Raw genomic sequence first — 19,880 nt, forward strand, 5'->3', positions numbered from 1 at the left:
GTACTCGGCAGCGCATGCTGTGTTACACAGCGAATGCAAGGTGCGCTCGCATGATCAACAGAATATATCCTCTTCCCCTCCCCCCTCCCCCTAACCGAACATCCAATGCAACCTAACTCGGGGCTCAATCTCCAGAACGTGGCGAAACTCGTCGCACAGTGGCCATTTTCCGTTCATAACTTCATTTTCGTAACTTCTATATGCCTCGAATATGCTTCTCGTATTTGGACTCTACTACAAAGTCATACTAAAATGATTGAGAGTGTTCCACACAAATTCTTAAGGTACATTTCTTACACGATTGCTAGACCTATGGATATAGCATATAAAAACTATGAGAATATTCTGCGTACTATGCAAATGCTCACTCTTAAGCATCGCCGAACTGTAGCCGACATCATGCTCGTTTTCAAAATTACTAACCAAAAAATTGAATGTCCTAAGATACTGGATTTATCGATGATTGTTGGATCCCGGGGCTAAAATTCTCTCTACGGTCGACCCCCGCGGATTCCTCATCGACGTGTAACAAGCAAGACTTTGGTATTAGAACGCTAACAGGGGAAAATGGTAGTCCCCCCTCCAGGCTACCACTCCGGGGTAAATCGCTACGTTTAAAACATTCGAGACAATTTAAGTGTTTTCTTCGTAAGTTCCAAAGAACCGGAGCCATTTCGTTCCCCTTACTGATCCGTTTCGTTGTTTTCTATATCAAGATCCGAAGGGAGCGTAAATGGCTTTGTAATGTTCCACTAAGTACGAAAGGGAGACGGCTCGTAGTTTATTAATCGCAGTGATAAAAATCACGATCGTACCATCAATTTTTCCCGTTGTAAAATCGATTCCACGGCGACTCGCGGAGAAAACTCGGAGAACCGCCCATTTAACCGTCCAACACGCTGCTGGGTCGACGTTTACGTGTGCAACGTTCGCGATACCGATGATCTTTGTGTTTTATTCTTAAACAACGTGCGCCGCGCGATCCCTGGTGATTTGCCTGTAGCTTCTACGTCGATCGCGTGTCAGTGAACACGGATCACGGGTAATTGTAGTGTTTTAGTACGTAGTACGCTTCTTCATTGGTTTAATGAATAGGAACCTCGATGTTGCTGCCCTCAGACGCAGAACTGGTTATCACGGTGAGCTTATTATTCCCGATTTTAATTACGAGCGTGCAGATCGAGGGTAAAATAATCCTCGACCGGGTAAATGACTAGTATCCGACTAGTAGATAAGCGGCGTGGATTGAGAGAGTATGTTGAAAACGGAGATCGCAGGTATAAGCACTGTTAGTTAGAACAGTATCGACGTCTGGTTTAGGTCTTCTTACGTATGTAACTTCTGCCATTGCTGTACAGCACTTCTTGCATGTATATTTCGATGGTATCGTAAGTTTCACTTCAGGCTTCAAGAAAGCATTAGTTTATTCTTTAGTCTGTTTATCTTTAGATTTTCCTACGGACTCGGAATATTGACTCGTGTAAATCGAAGTTTTTATTAGAAGTGTCTTCGTTCGATGCGATACGTAAGTATTCTTACCTCGAGCATGTAGTTTCAGAGCAACCGTCTCAGGAAATAAAAGAAAATATCAATATTTTCTTCTTTTTTGAAACACGATATGTTTCGATATGTATGATTTTCTTCTCTCTGTAATGATGTTTTGCTCCATTACTATCCATTATATCTATTTTTGTCATACACTTAATTACCTATAAAACTTATGTCTTCAACAAGTAAGAATTTCATCTTTATGGATTTCCATCTATTTAAAACGAACCTCAATTGGCAATCTTAACTTATATGAGGCAATTACCACAGTCTTGGTAATAGAATAATTTTTAAAAATATTTTCGATAAGTTAGACCTCTATCTAGCCTACTCTGGTATGAAGAAGAACTGCATACAGATCGAAGCATACATAATTCTGACTAATAATGCTCGCACTGTCGGCACGCGATCTTAATTTGCTAGGACAAATAGAACGCAGCTGTGAACGGGTATAGTTTTACAGAAACGCTCACTTTGGTCGCGTTTAATCAACACCATCGGACACTTTCTGTTACCTAGTTCGACTTTTACGTCTATCAGTTATCGACCACAGAAATAAGGCGTGGATGTCGAACGTCACCCAGGATTGTAGACCGCTTAGCCAAACATAGAAAGCCTGGACACCTCGGTTGACGTTAAGAATGCTACCTGTCGAGGTATCGAATAGATTTGAAAATCATTCATGGCTTTGATTTACTCAGATGCGTATGATATTACTAGAAAAATTCACCGCAACCTACTCCCTCCTGATTGCCGCAAATGATTAACTATTTTTTCTTGCTGTTAAATCTAATCATCTGTTCTGATTTACTCAACAGTATGATATATATTCAGAAAAATTCACCGTGGCCTACTCCCTCCTGATTGCCTCGAGTAATTAACTATTGTTTTTTGCTGTTAAGTCGAATCTGCCCTTTTGCGTTGGTTGAATTTTAATGGTTGTAAGCCAGATCCAACCGACGTTTCATTTTCTTAGCGATAACAATGGCGATAAGCTATTGTAACGTAACGCTGAGAGATTAGTAGATAAAACGTACTCGTTCCTTCCCTACCTCAGAGCGAAATGCGGTCTTGCAGGCCGTATTGCAGAACGTCTACCCTACACGCCCATTTCTTTATAAGCATCCAGCTGTACTGGCCAGCATTTACATTCACCTGTGCATACTCGGGTTGCAGAGATCGATAATCGTCATTTTGCCTCCCCGTCTTTTTAATTGCCGCCTCCGTCGTTTCTGCAAATCTCCTTCTTTTTCATCTCGGTGCTACCCGTTTCGCCGCGTCGACTGGTATAGCAAATTCAGAATACCAAGCGACGCGGGCATGAATTATTGTTTCGTTCCAGCTGATTCGAAAAATCCAACCGTGTTGAGAAATACGACCACCGAACGACCTTCGAACAGGTTCAGCCGGTGAAGTACCGAGGCTTGACTGCGTCGAATGAAATTATAGTTATCGCAAGTGTAAGGAAAGAAATGCAACCGGCTAGAAGCGTCCACTGTATTTACTAGCTTTACTGCCACGCTTTTGTCGAGAACTGGCGCAAATAATTAGAAAATTTATGTGCAAAAATTGCTGCTTGTTTATTGCTCGTCCCTTTACTTGCTACCATTCCTCTGCCCGAGTAACTGGAACTGAGAAATTAATGAGAGAATTAACATCCAGAAATATTTATTGCCTTTAGAACTTCTGCGCGTGTATTACAATTCCCACGCTTGATATACTCAATATAATCGATTTTATCTATTCGATTTCTAGCTACTACAGCTGACAAATATAAATAGAGAAGCGATGATTAGAAATTTGTACTATTTATTCCTTCCCCTCTTAAATATTGCCATTTTTATGCTGTCTTCTATACTCATTCCAGTATCTATACTTCCATGTCCAATTCTCAAATGGTACTGATAAATATGATTAGAAAATCAACGTACAAGAATCTCTGTCGTATTTACTACTTTTCCGTGCACCTATAATCATTCCTATACTCGCTATTTCCGATACAATCTTAACCAACCTCCAGCATAATACGCTATTATGCGAAATATAGACTCCACACCCTCTCCTTTATAAGTATCGAGCACGCTGTACCCGCATTTGCGTTCACCTGCACACGCATACCGCGGCCGCCAGTACCACCTGATAATCGTCATTTTGCCTCTCGGATACCTTTTTAAACGGCACTGCTCACCGCACCACTGTCGCCCCGAGTTTCTGTCTCAGAAATTTATTTACTCCGCGTCGCATATTGCTATTCGTATATCATATCTTCATGTTCGAATGACAAACAAAAAATAAAGATATTTGCATCTATTAATATCTATTAGCCTAATCTCTGTATCTATCGATATAAATATCAGAATTAAATTATAGAATAAAATACCTGGTAATAAAGACTGAACTCTTACTGATCGTTGAATGATCGTTGATTGAACTGATCGTTATTTACAACATGAATAATGAATAAAAAGGAAACGTCTTCACCTCCATCGAACAAATATCAAAATCTACGTGAATAAAGATCTACCGATTAGTCTTTTTCTTCGTTTACTGTTCGAATAAAGTTTCCCACCTCCCTCGGAGCAAAACCATTCTGAGAATCAACGAATCCCACGAGTCCTGCGTGCGTTCAGGTAACGATGCACGCGTTTCGCGTTTGAGAGGCTATGACAGCAGAATGTTGACAGTGCCCGAGCACGCGCCATTGTACTGTCAGCGTTCGCAAAATCTTTAACGGCGGGACGCGTAACGAGCGGTATCGAAACGTCAAAACAACGCAAGAAAGGCCGCATTCCATGCGCGCGGAATCCGCGGCTAAAACTAACGCGGCGGTGGATAATTATCGACCCTCGATGGCGATTTATTGCGCGACTATGGCGACGTGAACGCGCCAACTCGCGCGTTTTTCCGTCGTAGATTAGCGTCCCGCGCGAAACAAAGCACGTGTTTATTTACCAATTATGCGAGCCACGGCGTTCGTTGGTCTTTAAACGGGCGGAAGTTATTTCCGAGCGCTCGCTCACGTTCTAGCAATGCCACCGTGCGGCGGGCTGTGCCTCGAATTTCAGCAGGTGAGATCGACGCCTGAGTCATAAATATTGCGAGAATCGCGCGCGGGACATACGTTGCTCGCGAGCGTTTAGGTTCGCGAAGATTTCCTGAGACGTGCTCGAAATTCGAATTAGCAAATTATACGAATTTTTATTTAATTTTAAATATTCCTCACACTCCTGTAAGTCAATAGATTGAACAGAAAAATAGCAGAACCCACTTTCCAATTAGGTATGCTCTTCTCAGACTCTGCCAAATAAACATGAAAGACCCAAGCATTAAAGTCTCCGAAACGACTCGGAATCGCCAATAAAGCTGCGTCTATTGTTCCGCGCAAGAACGGGAGCGAAACGACCATGAAAAATGCAAAACCGTGCTGGTTCGTCAAAAGAACACGAGCAGGTTAATGTCCCTAATCATGATCGCCTGTTAAATTACACCCTTCGAGCCCCGAACGAGCGAACGCACGTATTCTGGCCAGCTCGTAAAGCCCGCCGAAAAAGGAGAAGTTTTCGACGGGCTGAAAACGCGAACGCCGAAGAAAAAGCGGCTACTCGTTGTCAGCTTGTTACTAAAACACGACGCGAGAAAATGGTTCCTTCATAAACCCTCGTTTACACGTAATGTTCCGCGGACTGCTATGAAAACTAGTATAAAAAGAAGGACGGAAGAAGTAACCATACGCGTGACGTAAATCAAATCTTTTACGAGTTTACGTAAGTCGATTACAGCACATTCTGATGGAATGAACACATCCAACACCTGAGATAATATCTATTTACTTAAATATTTCAACGAGCGTTACGAGTACTTGCAAGTGGCTAAACTGAATCCTCTTCAATGTTCATGAGAAATGTAATTACACGTTGCTTGGTTGCAGCACCAATTAATTGGTTAAGATTTAAATCCAAGTATTATCGTTAAAGTTGTACTGATTACATTCGTATGAAATTATTCAATCGTATTTGAGACTAACGACTTTTCATTGCTAACGACAATCTATATTTGTATACTAATATTATAAAGAGGTAAAGTTTGTTTGTTTGTGTGACGGGGGTAATCTCCCCAACTATTGAGCCGATTTAAAAATTTGTTTCATTAATAGAAAGCTACATTATCCCTGAGTAACATAGGCTACGTTTTATTTTGATAAAAATAAGTTTTTCAATTTGAAACCCCAAAATTTGTAAATCAAGTCGGAAGAAGAGCGTTGCTTGGCTACTTTATCGGCGTACGCTGGCCAAATGGTTGGATATACGTGAACATAATGTAATACAAAAGTATTGCTTATCAATAGATTAAAAAAAAAGTCAATGACACGGTATACGTAGCTTATATACTTAATACTGTATAAACGAAGAATCTGATTTAACATTGTGTTGAAATACCGTTCGAAGAACCCGTTTGGAAATAATATAACATATTTGTGAAAAAGCAGAACTTGTCACGGTTCCAATTACCGTGAACGCAACCTTGCGAACGCGTTCGAGAAATGAGCCTAGCGAATCGCTAACTAGCAAGATATTCCGCGCGAGTAGTCGGAGAAATTTCGATTTCACGTATACGGTGCGATAATTAGAGCAATAAAATCACCGTAAAAAACGCAAATAATGCGCGATAACTGGTTCACTGTATAGCATTCAATGGCAAGTATGCATGATTTATCGCAGCTTCGTTTAAATCTTGTTCCGACCGTGTCCATGTGCGCGACACGGACGAATGGCAAAGCTGTCCATACCCATATAGGCGAAACCTTGAAATCCTTGCGTCGCGTTACACGACCATACACGTAACACGTAGAAGGCAATACGCAACAATTTAAGGAACACGCCGCGACCGTGACAATTATTATCCTTAACGTTACACGTGCACAAGCGTGGAGCAACCACCGACTAATTATTAAATTTTAATAAGGACTGAGCCTCGTGTTCCTTTACCTCGTCTGGTCAGTATTAGTCGAGTTTTCTGTACAGGAGGATTTAAAAAAAGAAAGAATTTAGAGTGAGTCTGCTCTAGCTACAGAAATGCAGTAAAATATTTCATGAAAAGAAAGAAGGTTACAACACTAACTGAGCCAAATTCTCAATTTCTTGGAATTGTTTACATAGAATTGCCAGTAAGCTTCTATTAAAAAACCAAACTACTCCTTTGTTTTAATACACTCTAGCCTCAAGAAAAAAGATCAAAGAAAATAGAAGGAATAAATAAAAGAATATAATTTTAAGTTACGACCTTAGAGATGATAATGAAATAAAGAGATTACTATTACTAATACGCTCTAGCCTGGTTAGTCGCAAATGCAATATCAGGAAAGTGAATTTGCTTGAAAGTGATCTATCAACCTAACAGAATAATCCTAATCAAGAGACCTCATAGTACCATGCTAATATAAATTGTCTAAAAGCGGTGCGTATACCCATAACCACAGGAACGAAGTGGTTAACGAGTTTAGCTTTCACAGTATCGAATGATAATAAATTATAACGAGTAGTCTCAAGCTTATCGATACTCTACGCACATATTCATTCCTGAATTCGAGAGAACGAGACGACAATAAATCATATTCGTCCTATACCAACGCAATCATGTGTGCTCGCGAATTAGAAGAATCATCCGGCGCGACGGGGTTAATCTTAATGAAATTTCTCTCGATCATCGAACATTGCGTGTACATTAATCTTCGAAGGCTTCCTAGACTCCCGACACGAAACCTGCCCTTTTATTCTATTTGGTTTCTCGCGTGTAACTAGCTTCGCGTACGGGGGAAATAGATAAGCGCTCGCGATCTTGCGCATAGGTTTTCTTATCAAATCGCGAGAAACGTTACTGGACACTGTATACTATCAACGCGGCGCTTTCTCGGTGTGTCTTTCACTTTACTTCTATATTCGGTTCTGCTAAATATTCATTTATGCATAGTATAAAGTTGATTTTTACAGAATAAAATTAGAGGATAATGTTCACTTTTTATGTACGAAGGATAATTGAGAGATCGAAAAAATTGAAGGAGTAATTTGGATATATAGATCATGGAAATTCTCAAGACCTCTTTAACCCTTAAAAATTCACTGTTTAAGGGGGAACATCTTTCGCTAATTTATAAATTTATATAATTACATACATTAGCGTGTATATAATTATAAAAATATATAAATCCTGTACAACGTAACCAACACCTTGGTACGTTTAATTTGCTACAATTTAACACGAAAAAGCCGAACACGAAGCCTCGCATTTTTATGAACGATATACTCGAATATCTTATAACTGTAAATTCCACGAAATCATCCTTGGTCACTTTATCAGGACCTTGTACGAGCTTCACTGATACCAAGATAACAGACCACACAGCAAAAAACGAAATTAATTATAACCCAACCGGTACAAACAAAGAAAAAAAGAGCAGTGTCGTGTAACTGTCGCTGGACCCTGCCCAAAGTGGTTCCCGGTGATTTATTAACGATCACGCGCCGAACCGTAAATAACGTTAACGAATCGTAAATCCCGTACCGTTAAACAAATCCTGCGAGCGCATTAGCCTCGCACTGTTAACCCTCGGCCACGTTGGCACGATTCCTTCCTCTTAACAACAGGCTCGACACGTACACAGCCACCATTGGCACCAAGGTTGAAAAAGAATTCTACGTTGGCAGCGTTTGCCATCGTTGGTGCATGCATATGCATCGGATGTGCCAGACACTGGCGCAAATTTTAAAGTAGCTCGCGACGAGTTTGACCCGTTTATCCTTTGTACGCGAATTTTTTTAATCGCCTGAGATAATGATGTCGATACGATCATTATCTTCTCAAGTTTACGGGAGCCCCAATTGAACTTTCGACTGAATGTGAGCACTTGTAGGTATTTTTTTACTTTGATTGTATGATTATTGTACGATCTCGCCTAGTCGAGTCTAATTCTTGTATGGTCAGTGTTATAATGCTGAAGAAAGCCTAAACCACAGGTTGAAATATTATTCTAAGTGGCGATGATTACTCAAGGGTTTTTAATTCTATTCTGCAATTTTAATTCTATTCAGTAATTCGATTTCTTTTAGTAGAAACTCCTGATGGGCAAGGAAACCTTAAATGTTTAAATTTATCTTCAATTTTATATCTTAACAAGGAAACTATATGGCCTAACAATTGAATCATCATGATTTAAATAATCATCCAAGTCCTCTCCACGTGAAAGAGTTACTATGCCTGAAATCCCCAATTACGAAACATACGAAACGACCAAAAGGAGGCCACCCTAGCCAAGAGCCTAAAATGATATCCATCCGTGGATCAAAGTCGGTCGCTATGCAGGAAGAGATTGACAATGCAATTGAGAACAATAGACCGCGTCCGATCGCAACGACGCCAAGGCGTGTACGTCGAGGTTTCGTTTTTACCGAATCAGAACACATTTTGATTGTTCATAATCACTCGGTTAGAGTGTCCCCGAATCGACTCCGCTGTAACGCGAAGTTTCGACACGCGCTCGTTGCATCACGTCCTGTATTGTCTCGCACCGACGACCACGTACGTGGCAGACGTCTTTGGGCAAAGAATTCCGTCGATTATTCGCCGACGAATCGATCGGAAAACGTGTCCAGCGAGACCAGCGACGGCCACCGTCAAATACGATCTAACGTCCAGTGTTTGGCCGTTGATAGAAAGCGCGATGGCGCGTGTAATTTGCACGCGCAGTTAGACACCTCTTTGAGGGTTCGTCGAGTTGGCACACGGGACACCTCGTTCGGCACGCGCAGAAACGCATTTCCGCCTTTCTAAGCGAATGTAAATTAGGCGAACGCGATTAAACCCGGTGGACGTCGTCCAACGACGATCGAACGGCGACCGATTGCATTCTTCGGTGTCGTGGGAAACTTGGGCTCTCCTTTATTTCTATTTTATAGGGTGATTAAGTCCTCTGTTGCTAAATCGAGTTTTTTCTTGCGTAACTGGCAAGCTGAGATCGGTTAGAGCGTGCAGCTTGTATGATTATCTCACTGAGAAGGAAAAAATCGAAAGGAGGGGACTTTCTTTCTTTGTTTTATTAAAGTACGGAGTTGGCAACTGATGACACTATCCAATACATCATTTTTTGAATTAAAATGTTTTATATGTCTCCTTAATTTTGAGGTTCTATAGTGAGGATCCTTAACATCAATTCTTTATACCAATCCTTAACTTCTTACGTGTCTGTTGAAACCCACTAGCCCACCTACAGTTCGGGTACCTCGGGATTGCTAAACCCGTACTGTAGCTACAATTAAACATAGCTACAGCCCCTGAGGGCCAAAGGAGTGGACTTGTGATGATGAAGATTTATTAATCATTTTTGTTTGAGGCTTTCTGTGACAAATTTTGTTAATAAGTGATTCCTGTACTTTAAATGTATTCGCTATACAAGTTCCACTTCGTTTTATTGCGTACTCTTTTAATTAATTACTCTATTACTGTATATTAATTACTTTACTACACCACAGGAGCTACGCAATCAACTATGAATGTTCTATTGATTTAACTAAATGAATTCAACCAACAATTCAATAACAAAAACTTCTTCTATAAACCACAGAAAAGTTTCTATAAAATGCACACCCTCTTTTACAATCTTAAAAAAGTTTTTCTTCAATTTATAGAGAAAAGCATTCCACAAAATGTTTGTTTTCTAACGAAGATACACGTCCCCTCGATCGGTTACGTGCGAAATGAAACGGAGTGCAACGGGTGTCGCGAAGTAACCGAGCGTGCAAATTCAAATGATCCCCCGCGAGGCAGATGCGCGCAATTAAAGCTGAGCAGTGAAACGACCGACCTAGGAGTTTCGCTAGGAATTATGTAATGCAAACTTTTGCTACGGACGTTGCTCGGTGCCGGTTACCTCGTCGCGAATTATCAGAGCAGCAGGGACAATGCGGTTCAAACGGGGTTCATTGTTCGTCAATCCGAGTGGAACAGCGAGTCATCCTGCAAACACGTTTCGCTTTTGCATCGAATTATGAGCAAACAATTCGTGCAAATCGAGATTCACTCTGATGGGTTAAATCAGCGTTTCTCAAACTTCCATCGGATCAGCCCTGAATGGAATTTTAATTACTATTGCTTTCATATTTTATTGCTTGCATATTCCTATTGCATTAGAATCAAACACAGTAAAATAATTTCTACTACATAATTACAATACGTACGTAAATCTTGCTACTCGTTGTAAAGTGTAAAGCGGACGAACTTGAACGTTTCATTGAGAAATGTTTAACAATATCTACAACCATACGCAACGATTGGTGTGCCAGAAACCCAAGAAAAAAGTTGAATTTCCCCCCGTGGAAACTAGGCGTGCGTTAGAAGACAACTTCGGATAGGCACAAGGCCTCGCTCAGGCGAACGTATAATACTTTCACAGAAGCGTTAGAGCAAAGGTCATTCTTCCTCGGCAAATCCGAGACGAGTAACAAAGTTCAGGCATTCACCGTCATAGTACTGATTTCGAGGGAGTACAATTGCCATGAACCAAACTGAGAATACTCCTAACGTTTTTCGATAAAAGTTCAAGCTATAAACTTCCAAACTATGAAATTTATCACAGAAAATGGTGCACATAAACTCGAACTTTTCTTTCAAATTAAAATACAATACCAATTCAATTTTCCCTAATAACTCTTGACCCTAATCAAATTTATAATTTCATGTGTTTGCGAAACAAATGTGGGCTTGCTCTAATTGTAATAACACTAAATTATTGCTATTTCTAATTTGTAGCTGAAGAAGGTCTAATTGGGGTTGAAAATGTGTTGGCTTGCAAAGAGTAAAACAACCGTAATTGTGTATATAACTTTCCTCAAGAAGCATGAACAAACATTCTTGTAAAATAAGATACCTAACGAGTTGCACTTGTGAAAGATACCAATGAATAGATAAATAGGAAACGTATTATAGAAAATAGACGGCTTAATTAACATTGCTAATACAACGCCAACGATAAGGACGTACATCTCATAGAAGCATCGTGACACACATTGTGCAAGAAACATAAACGACACATTCGATCATTCAAATGAGCGGTGACATTCAATGCAAATCGTGACGCGTATAAAATCAACGTCTGCGCGGACAACATAGTAAATCTTTGATCCCTCTTTGAGAAACTAGGGTTTTCTAACGATGGTTATGATAAACAACAGTTGCTATTTACATAAAAATTTAATGGTTACATCTTATGTGAAACTCAACGATAAAATGCCGCGTGAATGGAAGGAATCGAGTAAGCAATAGCAATTGTTTGTTGTGAACGTTCTTATGAGCAGTAATCATTTTTACGAGAATTTGGTGGTATTTATTTGAAAAATACCTTATTAGTAAACTGACATTAATGTTATATTGTAATATTATATTATGTTAAAAATCATTTCAACAATAAACTGTCTGAACAACCAGCAAGAATCCTTCTTCAACTAGCATACTGTGTATATTATTTTTCGAATAATTTAAATACCACAGAAGAACGAAGCCTTCTAAAAGGTTAAACATTCTCCAAGCTTGATACGCACAAAGGAGTAAAAAAAAAAAAATAACAAATACCTGTATCGACGCGATGCCGGACGTTGGTCTCGTTCGCCGGAAGAAGGTCGTCGTACTCCAGTGTCGTCACATCCTTCCCGTACACCAATACGATCACGGTGGTCACCAGCATCAACACCATCGTCACCACCGATAGATTCACCGTCATCGTGGCGAGAAATGACGCACTTAACCGGCCACGAAAAATCCGTCGCGCGACGAACAATGCTGTCGATCACATTTTCGCGAGCCGCGACGTATCGACGCTTCGAAAAACCAAAGCTCGAAATCGTCGAGCGCTCGGAGCGGGAAGTTCGAATCACGGGGTGGCGTGAGCGACGCCAGTTCTCTCGCGCACCATTAAGAAAAATAGACCATCGCGAAATCTACGGATGGTATCGATAATTCGAGATCGCTGCGGTGCACGTTAGGCGAGACTTAATCCATGTTCGCGAACAATGAACAACTGATTGGTCCGACGATCGCGAGTTATTGCAAAAGGAATCACGGGCCATCAGTGGCGCATTCTTCTCGAGTGTGTTGCGACCGATCGAACGAGAGTTATGAACGAAACCGAATGGCATAATTATTACGCGCGCAGGACCGCGTACGAAAACGAGTGCAACGTTCACGGCTGAGAGACTCTGGGTCGGCGAAACTTCGCGAATCCTCCTCGTTTCGTCCTCACCCGCCACGACCCCGCGATTCGAGTCCCTTCGAAGGGCTGTTAGTCGATGGCCATCGCACTGTCGTCGGATGTCACTCGCGTGCATGTAAGCGAACGCGTATCACGGATGCGAAAATCAAAACAATTGGCCGGGGGGTTCGCGCGTGCTACTTGTTTTAAAAGAAGTGTGCGCCTGCCGCACAAGTCCATGCCGCACTGCTAGGCAGCGGTCAGGTGTTTCAAGCAGCCGCCACGCGACATCCCCGCCATCTGTCGACCTATCACTGAACGCGCGCCTGTCGCGCGTAAAACCATTGGCGCGCTTTTTACGCGCACGCTCCCTTACATCGTATCCCCTCCGCTGCGCGTCACGTGGTCGCTCATTCATGGGAACGGGTCCTTTAATACTACACGCGTCTGTGATGCGTAAGCGTCACCAGGCGCGCTGTTGTTTGGAGTATGGTGCACTTAAAAGGTTTTAACCTTTGCACTCCGAATATTATTTCCATTTCGTTATCGACAGCTCCCAACGCTTTTAAGGGTTTTATTTGAAATATACTTTACCTAACAAATAAGGCAATTTAAATAAATAAAGGAAGGATTGGTGATTATTGATTAAGATTTATTATTTGTAACAGTACCTTTAAAAATAACTTGTATTTTGGCCCAAACATGAATATCGCGACGAGATACTTGGGTATTGCGATTGTTTACAAGCATCAGTCTGGTCTGTTTAGCGCGCGTCGATGCTTACCGCTTGTGCCCGAGTTTCGACGAGCTAAATGGCACAGGAAAGGGTTAATGAATCCATTCGGCTAGACTATAACTCTGATCCGCCAAATAAATTCAAATTTCCTATCCAGAGGAGAATTTGCTCTGCCAGAAAGAAGCAAGAGCATCGTCGTATCGTCTCTTTTCGTGTCCGTCCTTTGCAAGGTAAAATCGCGGTTGCAACATCACGTAAGCGCAGCCCTCTGCGCGAGGAGGACACGGATGCCTCCGTCCACCGGTATTTAATTAAGCCCCCGGTCACTCGAGAAAAAAGTCGTTGGTACAGGAAGCGATGGGTTTCGAGTACGCGAGCAGCGGACCGTGGTTCGAGCCCCGTTACGGGACCAACTCATCGGCGTAGCCACAATCGGCCAACGGCGTTCCGTTCGCTGTTCGTCGCGACACGGCGCCGTCCCGACGTCGACGCCGTTGGAGAATGCCGGTGCAACTTCTCCCTGGTATTCCGAGGGATCGCGAACTATGTCGACCTTAAAAATTTTCGACACGCGGCTGGAGAGTAATGGTCAGAGCGGACACAACCATTGGTCTCCGTCCCTCTCGCGCGCTCCCCTTTTACGCCTGGTCTCGCTCCGTCTTGTCCACCACAAAAGGCGAACGATCGCCTGTTTTTCACCCCGACAAGGAAATGGACGGTCGATGCACCTGGAATCGTAAGGTCGATCACGATACATGATCTGTGCTCGGTGCACCGTTCTGGTCCGGGTGCGCGGAAGCGATCGCGTCGTATAATGCGTCACGATCGCCTCGTGGCTCCGTTGCGAAAGGAAACAAAATGGAGTAGAGTTCCTCGAATTTTTGGTCCTTTTGGCGTAGGGTTGGTGTAGGTGTCGACAATGTTCTTTTTCTTAGGTTGGAGTTTTTATTGATGAAGATTAATACAATTCCATGAGGCGTTTAATCTAAAAGCCTTATTACAATTCCCAGATAGCACAGGGACGTCTTATGTACGTCCATAGGACGTCGGGTACTGGACGTTCGGGACGTCCTGTGAACGTCCATAGGACGTCGGGTACTGGACGTTCGGGACGTCATGTGAACGTCTCTGGAACGTCCTAGTTACATCGTAGGACGTCCCCCTAATATTAGTGGTACATCATTCCACGGATACGAGGACCATTGAATAATGGTAACCATTCCCCAACGCTACTTAACTAGTAAGCATGGTGATTATAATTGATATCCTTGTCCTAGTTTCTTTACGAATTTAATACTCTCCCATCCCGATGGAATGGGGCAAAGTTCCAAATTATTTCGGGTCTTAAAGTGTCTTCAAAGTCTGGCGTTCAAAGGGGAATGCAATTAGCAAGCGCTGTACGCCGACGTTTGTATTGTTGCGTTGACTTCACAGTGGTAAGTCGTTCTGGAGCTTCATCACCTTAGACATTATAATGGTACAATTTTCGCAGGAACTGCAAGATCTGAAAGATTGTTAAACGTACCTTTCTTTTAATGGGAACCCAAGGCTCGATCCACCATCGTCTTTCTCACGTGTAAGAAATCCACGGTACTTTATTGTTCAGCTTTTTAAGACGAGTTAGGATCGTCATGCAATATCGAACCGCGAGGTACCATCGAAATTCTTCTATGCTTCTTCATTTTACTCGTTTCTTTTTTCAAGCCTTGGGGGACATATTCTCCCGAAATCCGGTTCTACTGGTTTGGGGTTAGATTCGAAGGCAAAGTTTAGCTGCTGTGTCCACGAGAAATCGGTACTTCCACTGATTACTATACCACGTTACACCGTATGAAACTAAATTGTCTACTGGAGTAAGGAGTCAAGGATAACAAGAGAGATTTGGTGATGAAATGTTTATTAATATTTTCGTATAAAGAACTATTTTCTTTGAGTTGACAGTATCTGGGAATGCCCTACTATATAATAACAACCAAATAAGTCACAAGAATAGCAAACGTCCGAGGTCTAATTCGTCTGGGCTCTAACTCGTTCGATACAATAGGAGCACGTACTACATGCAAACTTCCAAGCAAAACAAACGTACTTCCATGTTAAACCAAAAGGAAAGTGCATGGCTATACAGAGGACTCTGCCCAGTGAATGCTAATTAACTTAACCCGCATAATCAACGCGCGTGAAAGCTTCGTGAATTAAAGGAGAAATGGGTCGCGATCAATCATCGTCAGTTTTACCTCGAACCTATTAATTTGCATTAGTCGTGCGGTCTTTACAAATACAAAGTTTCGAAGAAGCGAGAACAAATGGTCAGGTGTATTTATAATGGCGTCGGTGGCGAGTTATGCCTTCACGAGGCCCAAGAAAAAATTCAAATTGGGGGGCCTCCATCAATCTCTGAAACAAAACATAACTTATGATAAATATATAACAAGCATTGATTTTAGACACTTGCTTAGATCCAAGCTTCAAGAAGATGACTGGCACAGTGGTGGGAAGTGTTTACTAATCGATCAGATGAACAAATCAATTCACAATCGCTTCTCAATCGCAAACAAGCTCATCCAGCAGGAATCAGTCGTTCATCGCTGGGTGGAATCTCATTTAAGAACAGGAATCGTTTCCTTTTCTCATTTTCGTCTGGAACGCGCGAATAAATGAAGGGACATTAGCGGCGCACACATTACAGGTTGTCACGTTCGCCGAAGGGATGAAATTTATTACTTCAAATTGGTTAGAAAATACGCCGTAATTCTCGTTTAATTTATGACCGTACCGACAGTGTTGACGACGCAGCCTACGTCTCCCTCATATAATATTATACATACGAGGGCAATACGCGAGACCGGGTGCATTTAAATATTCATATGCAATGCATCATGACACCGTGCATCAGTTTCCAACTACAACCACTACGGTCACCAACTCCACACAACGTATACAGTGCCTGTTTCGGTAAACTCTTCGATTACCGATTTTATTCAGGCTCTCGACACTGTAGTTTAAACAAAGTCATACAGAAAATTATATCAGGTAATGTTGTATGATTTACAACGAAAGGTAACACTCTCTGAAGAAATAACGATCATCTTCAGACGAAGCATAAGTGGAGTATAAATAATGACGAATTTTATGAAACAGGAAATTCGTGTAAAGTGGAATTTAAACGCGCAATAGCAAATTATATTTATAATCATTTCTTTCGAAATGAGATATATTATTTCAAAAACTATCGAAGATTTAATTTTGTCTATTATTATTTATAGACGCTATAAATAGATGTTAAATGCTATAAATATATATCATTACATATGAATATGATACATTTTTAAATGTTTAACGTATAAACGATGAAGGGATACATCGAAACCTGATATCTTTTTAATACCACAGGACAAACGTTTCTCCTCCTCAAGAGGCTGTTAATTCCTACCTGTGCGACCCTTCGCTGTAGGTTTAATTAAAAATCGAGCTTGTCGGAATATCAGAGAGAAGAATAAATTTAACGCGTGCGAGCCATTAATTTACGTCCTATTCGCCGACAACTGTTGTCGTACAAGAAAGCTCGCGTACCAAAGGGATTGCTTCCAAAAAAACGTACTCGTAAGTGAACCGATTTGTTTGTCTCGTGCCCGTGTTGTATATGAAAAGTGGCAACGGTAGTGCGTAAAACATGCTTAATATATTTTCATTGGCATGGCGAAACTTGACTCGTACGTCTCCGCGAAAATTTCAATTACTCAACGAAGGAAAAAAAGGTCCGTGGAACATGCGCGTACTCGTTTACTCGTTCTATCTTTGGAAACTCGAATTTAACGAATGGCATCTGATTAAAATCGATATCTTACTTCTCCGATGTTGCAGGAAATAGCAAACATGCAAACTGTATTTTGAATAATTTCTTTCACGATGAAATATATGTCTCAAGAGCTATCGAAGACTTAATTTTGTGTATTATTATTTGTATCGGCAATTAATATTTGTTCTGTACATTTTGAAGAAACACTATTTCTGTTTTAAATTAATTATGGACAGGAGAGGAAAGATAGTGGTGTGTGGGTCTATTGCTCTATTTTCTGACCAATGAATACATCAAAACTGTAAATAAACGCAACGAGTTTTAAAAATGTCAGTAACTATGATGTCACACTTTATGCGTTTTTATGTGGAATGGCTCATACATGACTTCATCATCAACAGGAAGAGAATAAGGGGAAACAATAGTAAGATTTAAAAAAAATGATACACGCAAGCGCATAGTTATGCTTAGTTAAGTATATACACATCAATATGCACAGCATTTCATAACACGTGGACATACTTTATGAGTATAATCAGCACGCAAATGTAATAAACAAATTTATATCGATAATAGCTGATACTGATACGGTATAATGTTTTCTAAAGTTAGAGGCACAACCCCTAAGAGAGTTTTATTATTCAAAAGAAAATTTTAAATGCAGATAAATGTGAATATATTTTTCGTTTACAATTTTAAGCACCCCACATACTTCAGACACGGATCTCCTCGTCTTTTTGTAGGAGGAATACCTACCACAAAATTCGGAAACCTGATATATACCATAAGAATGAAATTGTAAAGATCTTTCAAACAGTAAACTTGAAATAATAAATTCAAATCAATCTTTACTAATTAAAAAAAAAATAATAACAGGTCTAAAATAAAATATATGAAATAATTAGATTCGTTTCTTTGCATTCAATTTTTCATCTTAAATGTTTACGATTTTAAGATATATATTGACGTTAAATACATAAAATTCATTAGTGAACTTTTAATTTGTAGATACAAATAATCAGCAAATCATAAATTATCCAATGTAAATTCTTAGTATATTTAGTTGGCATGGATCAATATCTAAGAACCCTCTAGTTACATAATTATACGAAACTTCGAAATATTAAATCGATAATCAACAATACATAAAATACAATTAATCTGTAATACACTGAAAGCGTATATGTAACAATGAATTATAATATATGGCACCGGCAACGAAAGCATTCCCTAGTGCATCTATAAGATTTCATAAATTTAAGTTCTGGAGATGATTGTGCAGGACCTAAATTTAGAGAATCCTCACTTTCTTCGCTAAGTTCTTCAATACTAAATGTATCAGTCAAATCTTGTTTGTGCTTCGAAGAGTCTTTTGACTTAGATGTTGGAAAGAGAGTCATTTCACCTTCGCTATGAATTGAAGGGAATATATTTAATACGCTTAATTGTTAAACTTGAGGAATAATGATATTAGAAATTCATGCAAAAACTAATGTTTACCTTTCACTGTCACTATGCCAATATTCAACAAGAGGAAGATGCTCTTTACTTTTATTTGGTACAGGAAGTCTTTGAATAGATATCAAACCAGTTGTACTATTACCTCCGTTACATCCCTTATCATATTTTGGCAACTTTATATAATCTGAATTACGCTGAATACGTTTTGCCTGCTCAATTCTTGCCTCTATTCAAGACAAGAAATATATGAAATAAGCTATAAATAACACTGCGTAGATGAACACTAAGGTAAAAAGTTAGCAGTAATACCAAGTTTTTTTTGTAGCTGTTTAGTAGTGGAATTATGTTGAGACGTTTGTGTCTGATTGCTGCTGCAGCTACTATCGCTTCCCTAAAAAAGTATGAAGCATTATATTTTGTTCACCAGCTTCTAGTCTGTTTATATTTGTACCAATTGCAGTTGTAATGATAATTTTGTTGTGAATTGAATGGTGTACAAGTCATAACAAATTCTATATTTACCAAAAAGAGTCTTTCATCTTCTATACGACTAGTACTTTTTGGGTCACTATCAATTCCACTATCTTCCATCACAAAATAAAATTTTATATTAAACTAAAGAATTATTCTCTCAACTCATCTGTAATAAAACACAAAACCTTCTGAACCTGAGCACGAAAATTTTGTTAGACATAACCACATACAAGCAGAATAATCTTTCAGTTTCTAAGAAAATAATACCTTTAAGCATTTAGAAATTTAATAACAATGCATAAATTCCATTTATAGTTTAAACACTGTCATTCTTTGTATACAGGTACTTTAAACAGGCACTTCAAAAATAATAATTTATTCTGAAATATAATATACAAATAATATATATTCTATTGCGTAAATATGTACGTAATATCATATAGTTTTTATGCCTTTACTCACAAGTATTTGTAAATTATTCTGTCTTATCTACAAGGAGCAAGCATGCTTACATTATCATGATATGTTCTATTATTGATTTTCTTTCATCTATATAACACACACAGAATCTTGACATTTTCGCCTACATTTAAAAGAAATGCACATGAATTTACAGTCAACTATGCTGAGCA

General features: G+C 40.0%; 2 protein-coding genes across 2 annotated transcripts in view; both read right to left on the reverse strand.

The window, feature by feature from the left end:
* LOC128888512 (uncharacterized) overlaps positions 1-12,631 on the reverse strand; it is a 220,342-nt gene extending 207,711 nt beyond the window's left edge. The window contains exon 1 of the mRNA XM_054145417.1: positions 12,166-12,631. Coding sequence (XP_054001392.1) covers positions 12,166-12,313 — 148 coding nt within the window. The 5' untranslated portion in view covers positions 12,314-12,631. The remainder of the gene's footprint in view (positions 1-12,165) is intronic.
* A 4,780-nt stretch (positions 12,632-17,411) lies between these two features.
* Positions 17,412-19,830, reverse strand: LOC128888636 (uncharacterized). Its single transcript, XM_054145695.1, has 6 exons — positions 19,711-19,830; positions 19,516-19,628; positions 19,297-19,414; positions 19,084-19,165; positions 18,814-19,000; positions 17,412-18,723 (listed from the first exon to the last, which is right to left on the reverse strand). Exons 3-6 carry the CDS (start codon positions 19,363-19,365, stop codon positions 18,510-18,512), a joined length of 552 nt encoding a protein of 183 aa, XP_054001670.1. The 5' UTR covers positions 19,366-19,414; positions 19,516-19,628; positions 19,711-19,830; the 3' UTR covers positions 17,412-18,509.
* Between the last annotated feature and the right edge of the window lie 50 nt (positions 19,831-19,880).

The sequence above is a fragment of the Hylaeus anthracinus genome, unplaced genomic scaffold (genome assembly GCF_026225885.1).
Source record: "Hylaeus anthracinus isolate JK02 unplaced genomic scaffold, UHH_iyHylAnth1.0_haploid 11994, whole genome shotgun sequence".
NCBI classification, from domain to species: domain Eukaryota; kingdom Metazoa; phylum Arthropoda; class Insecta; order Hymenoptera; family Colletidae; genus Hylaeus; species Hylaeus anthracinus.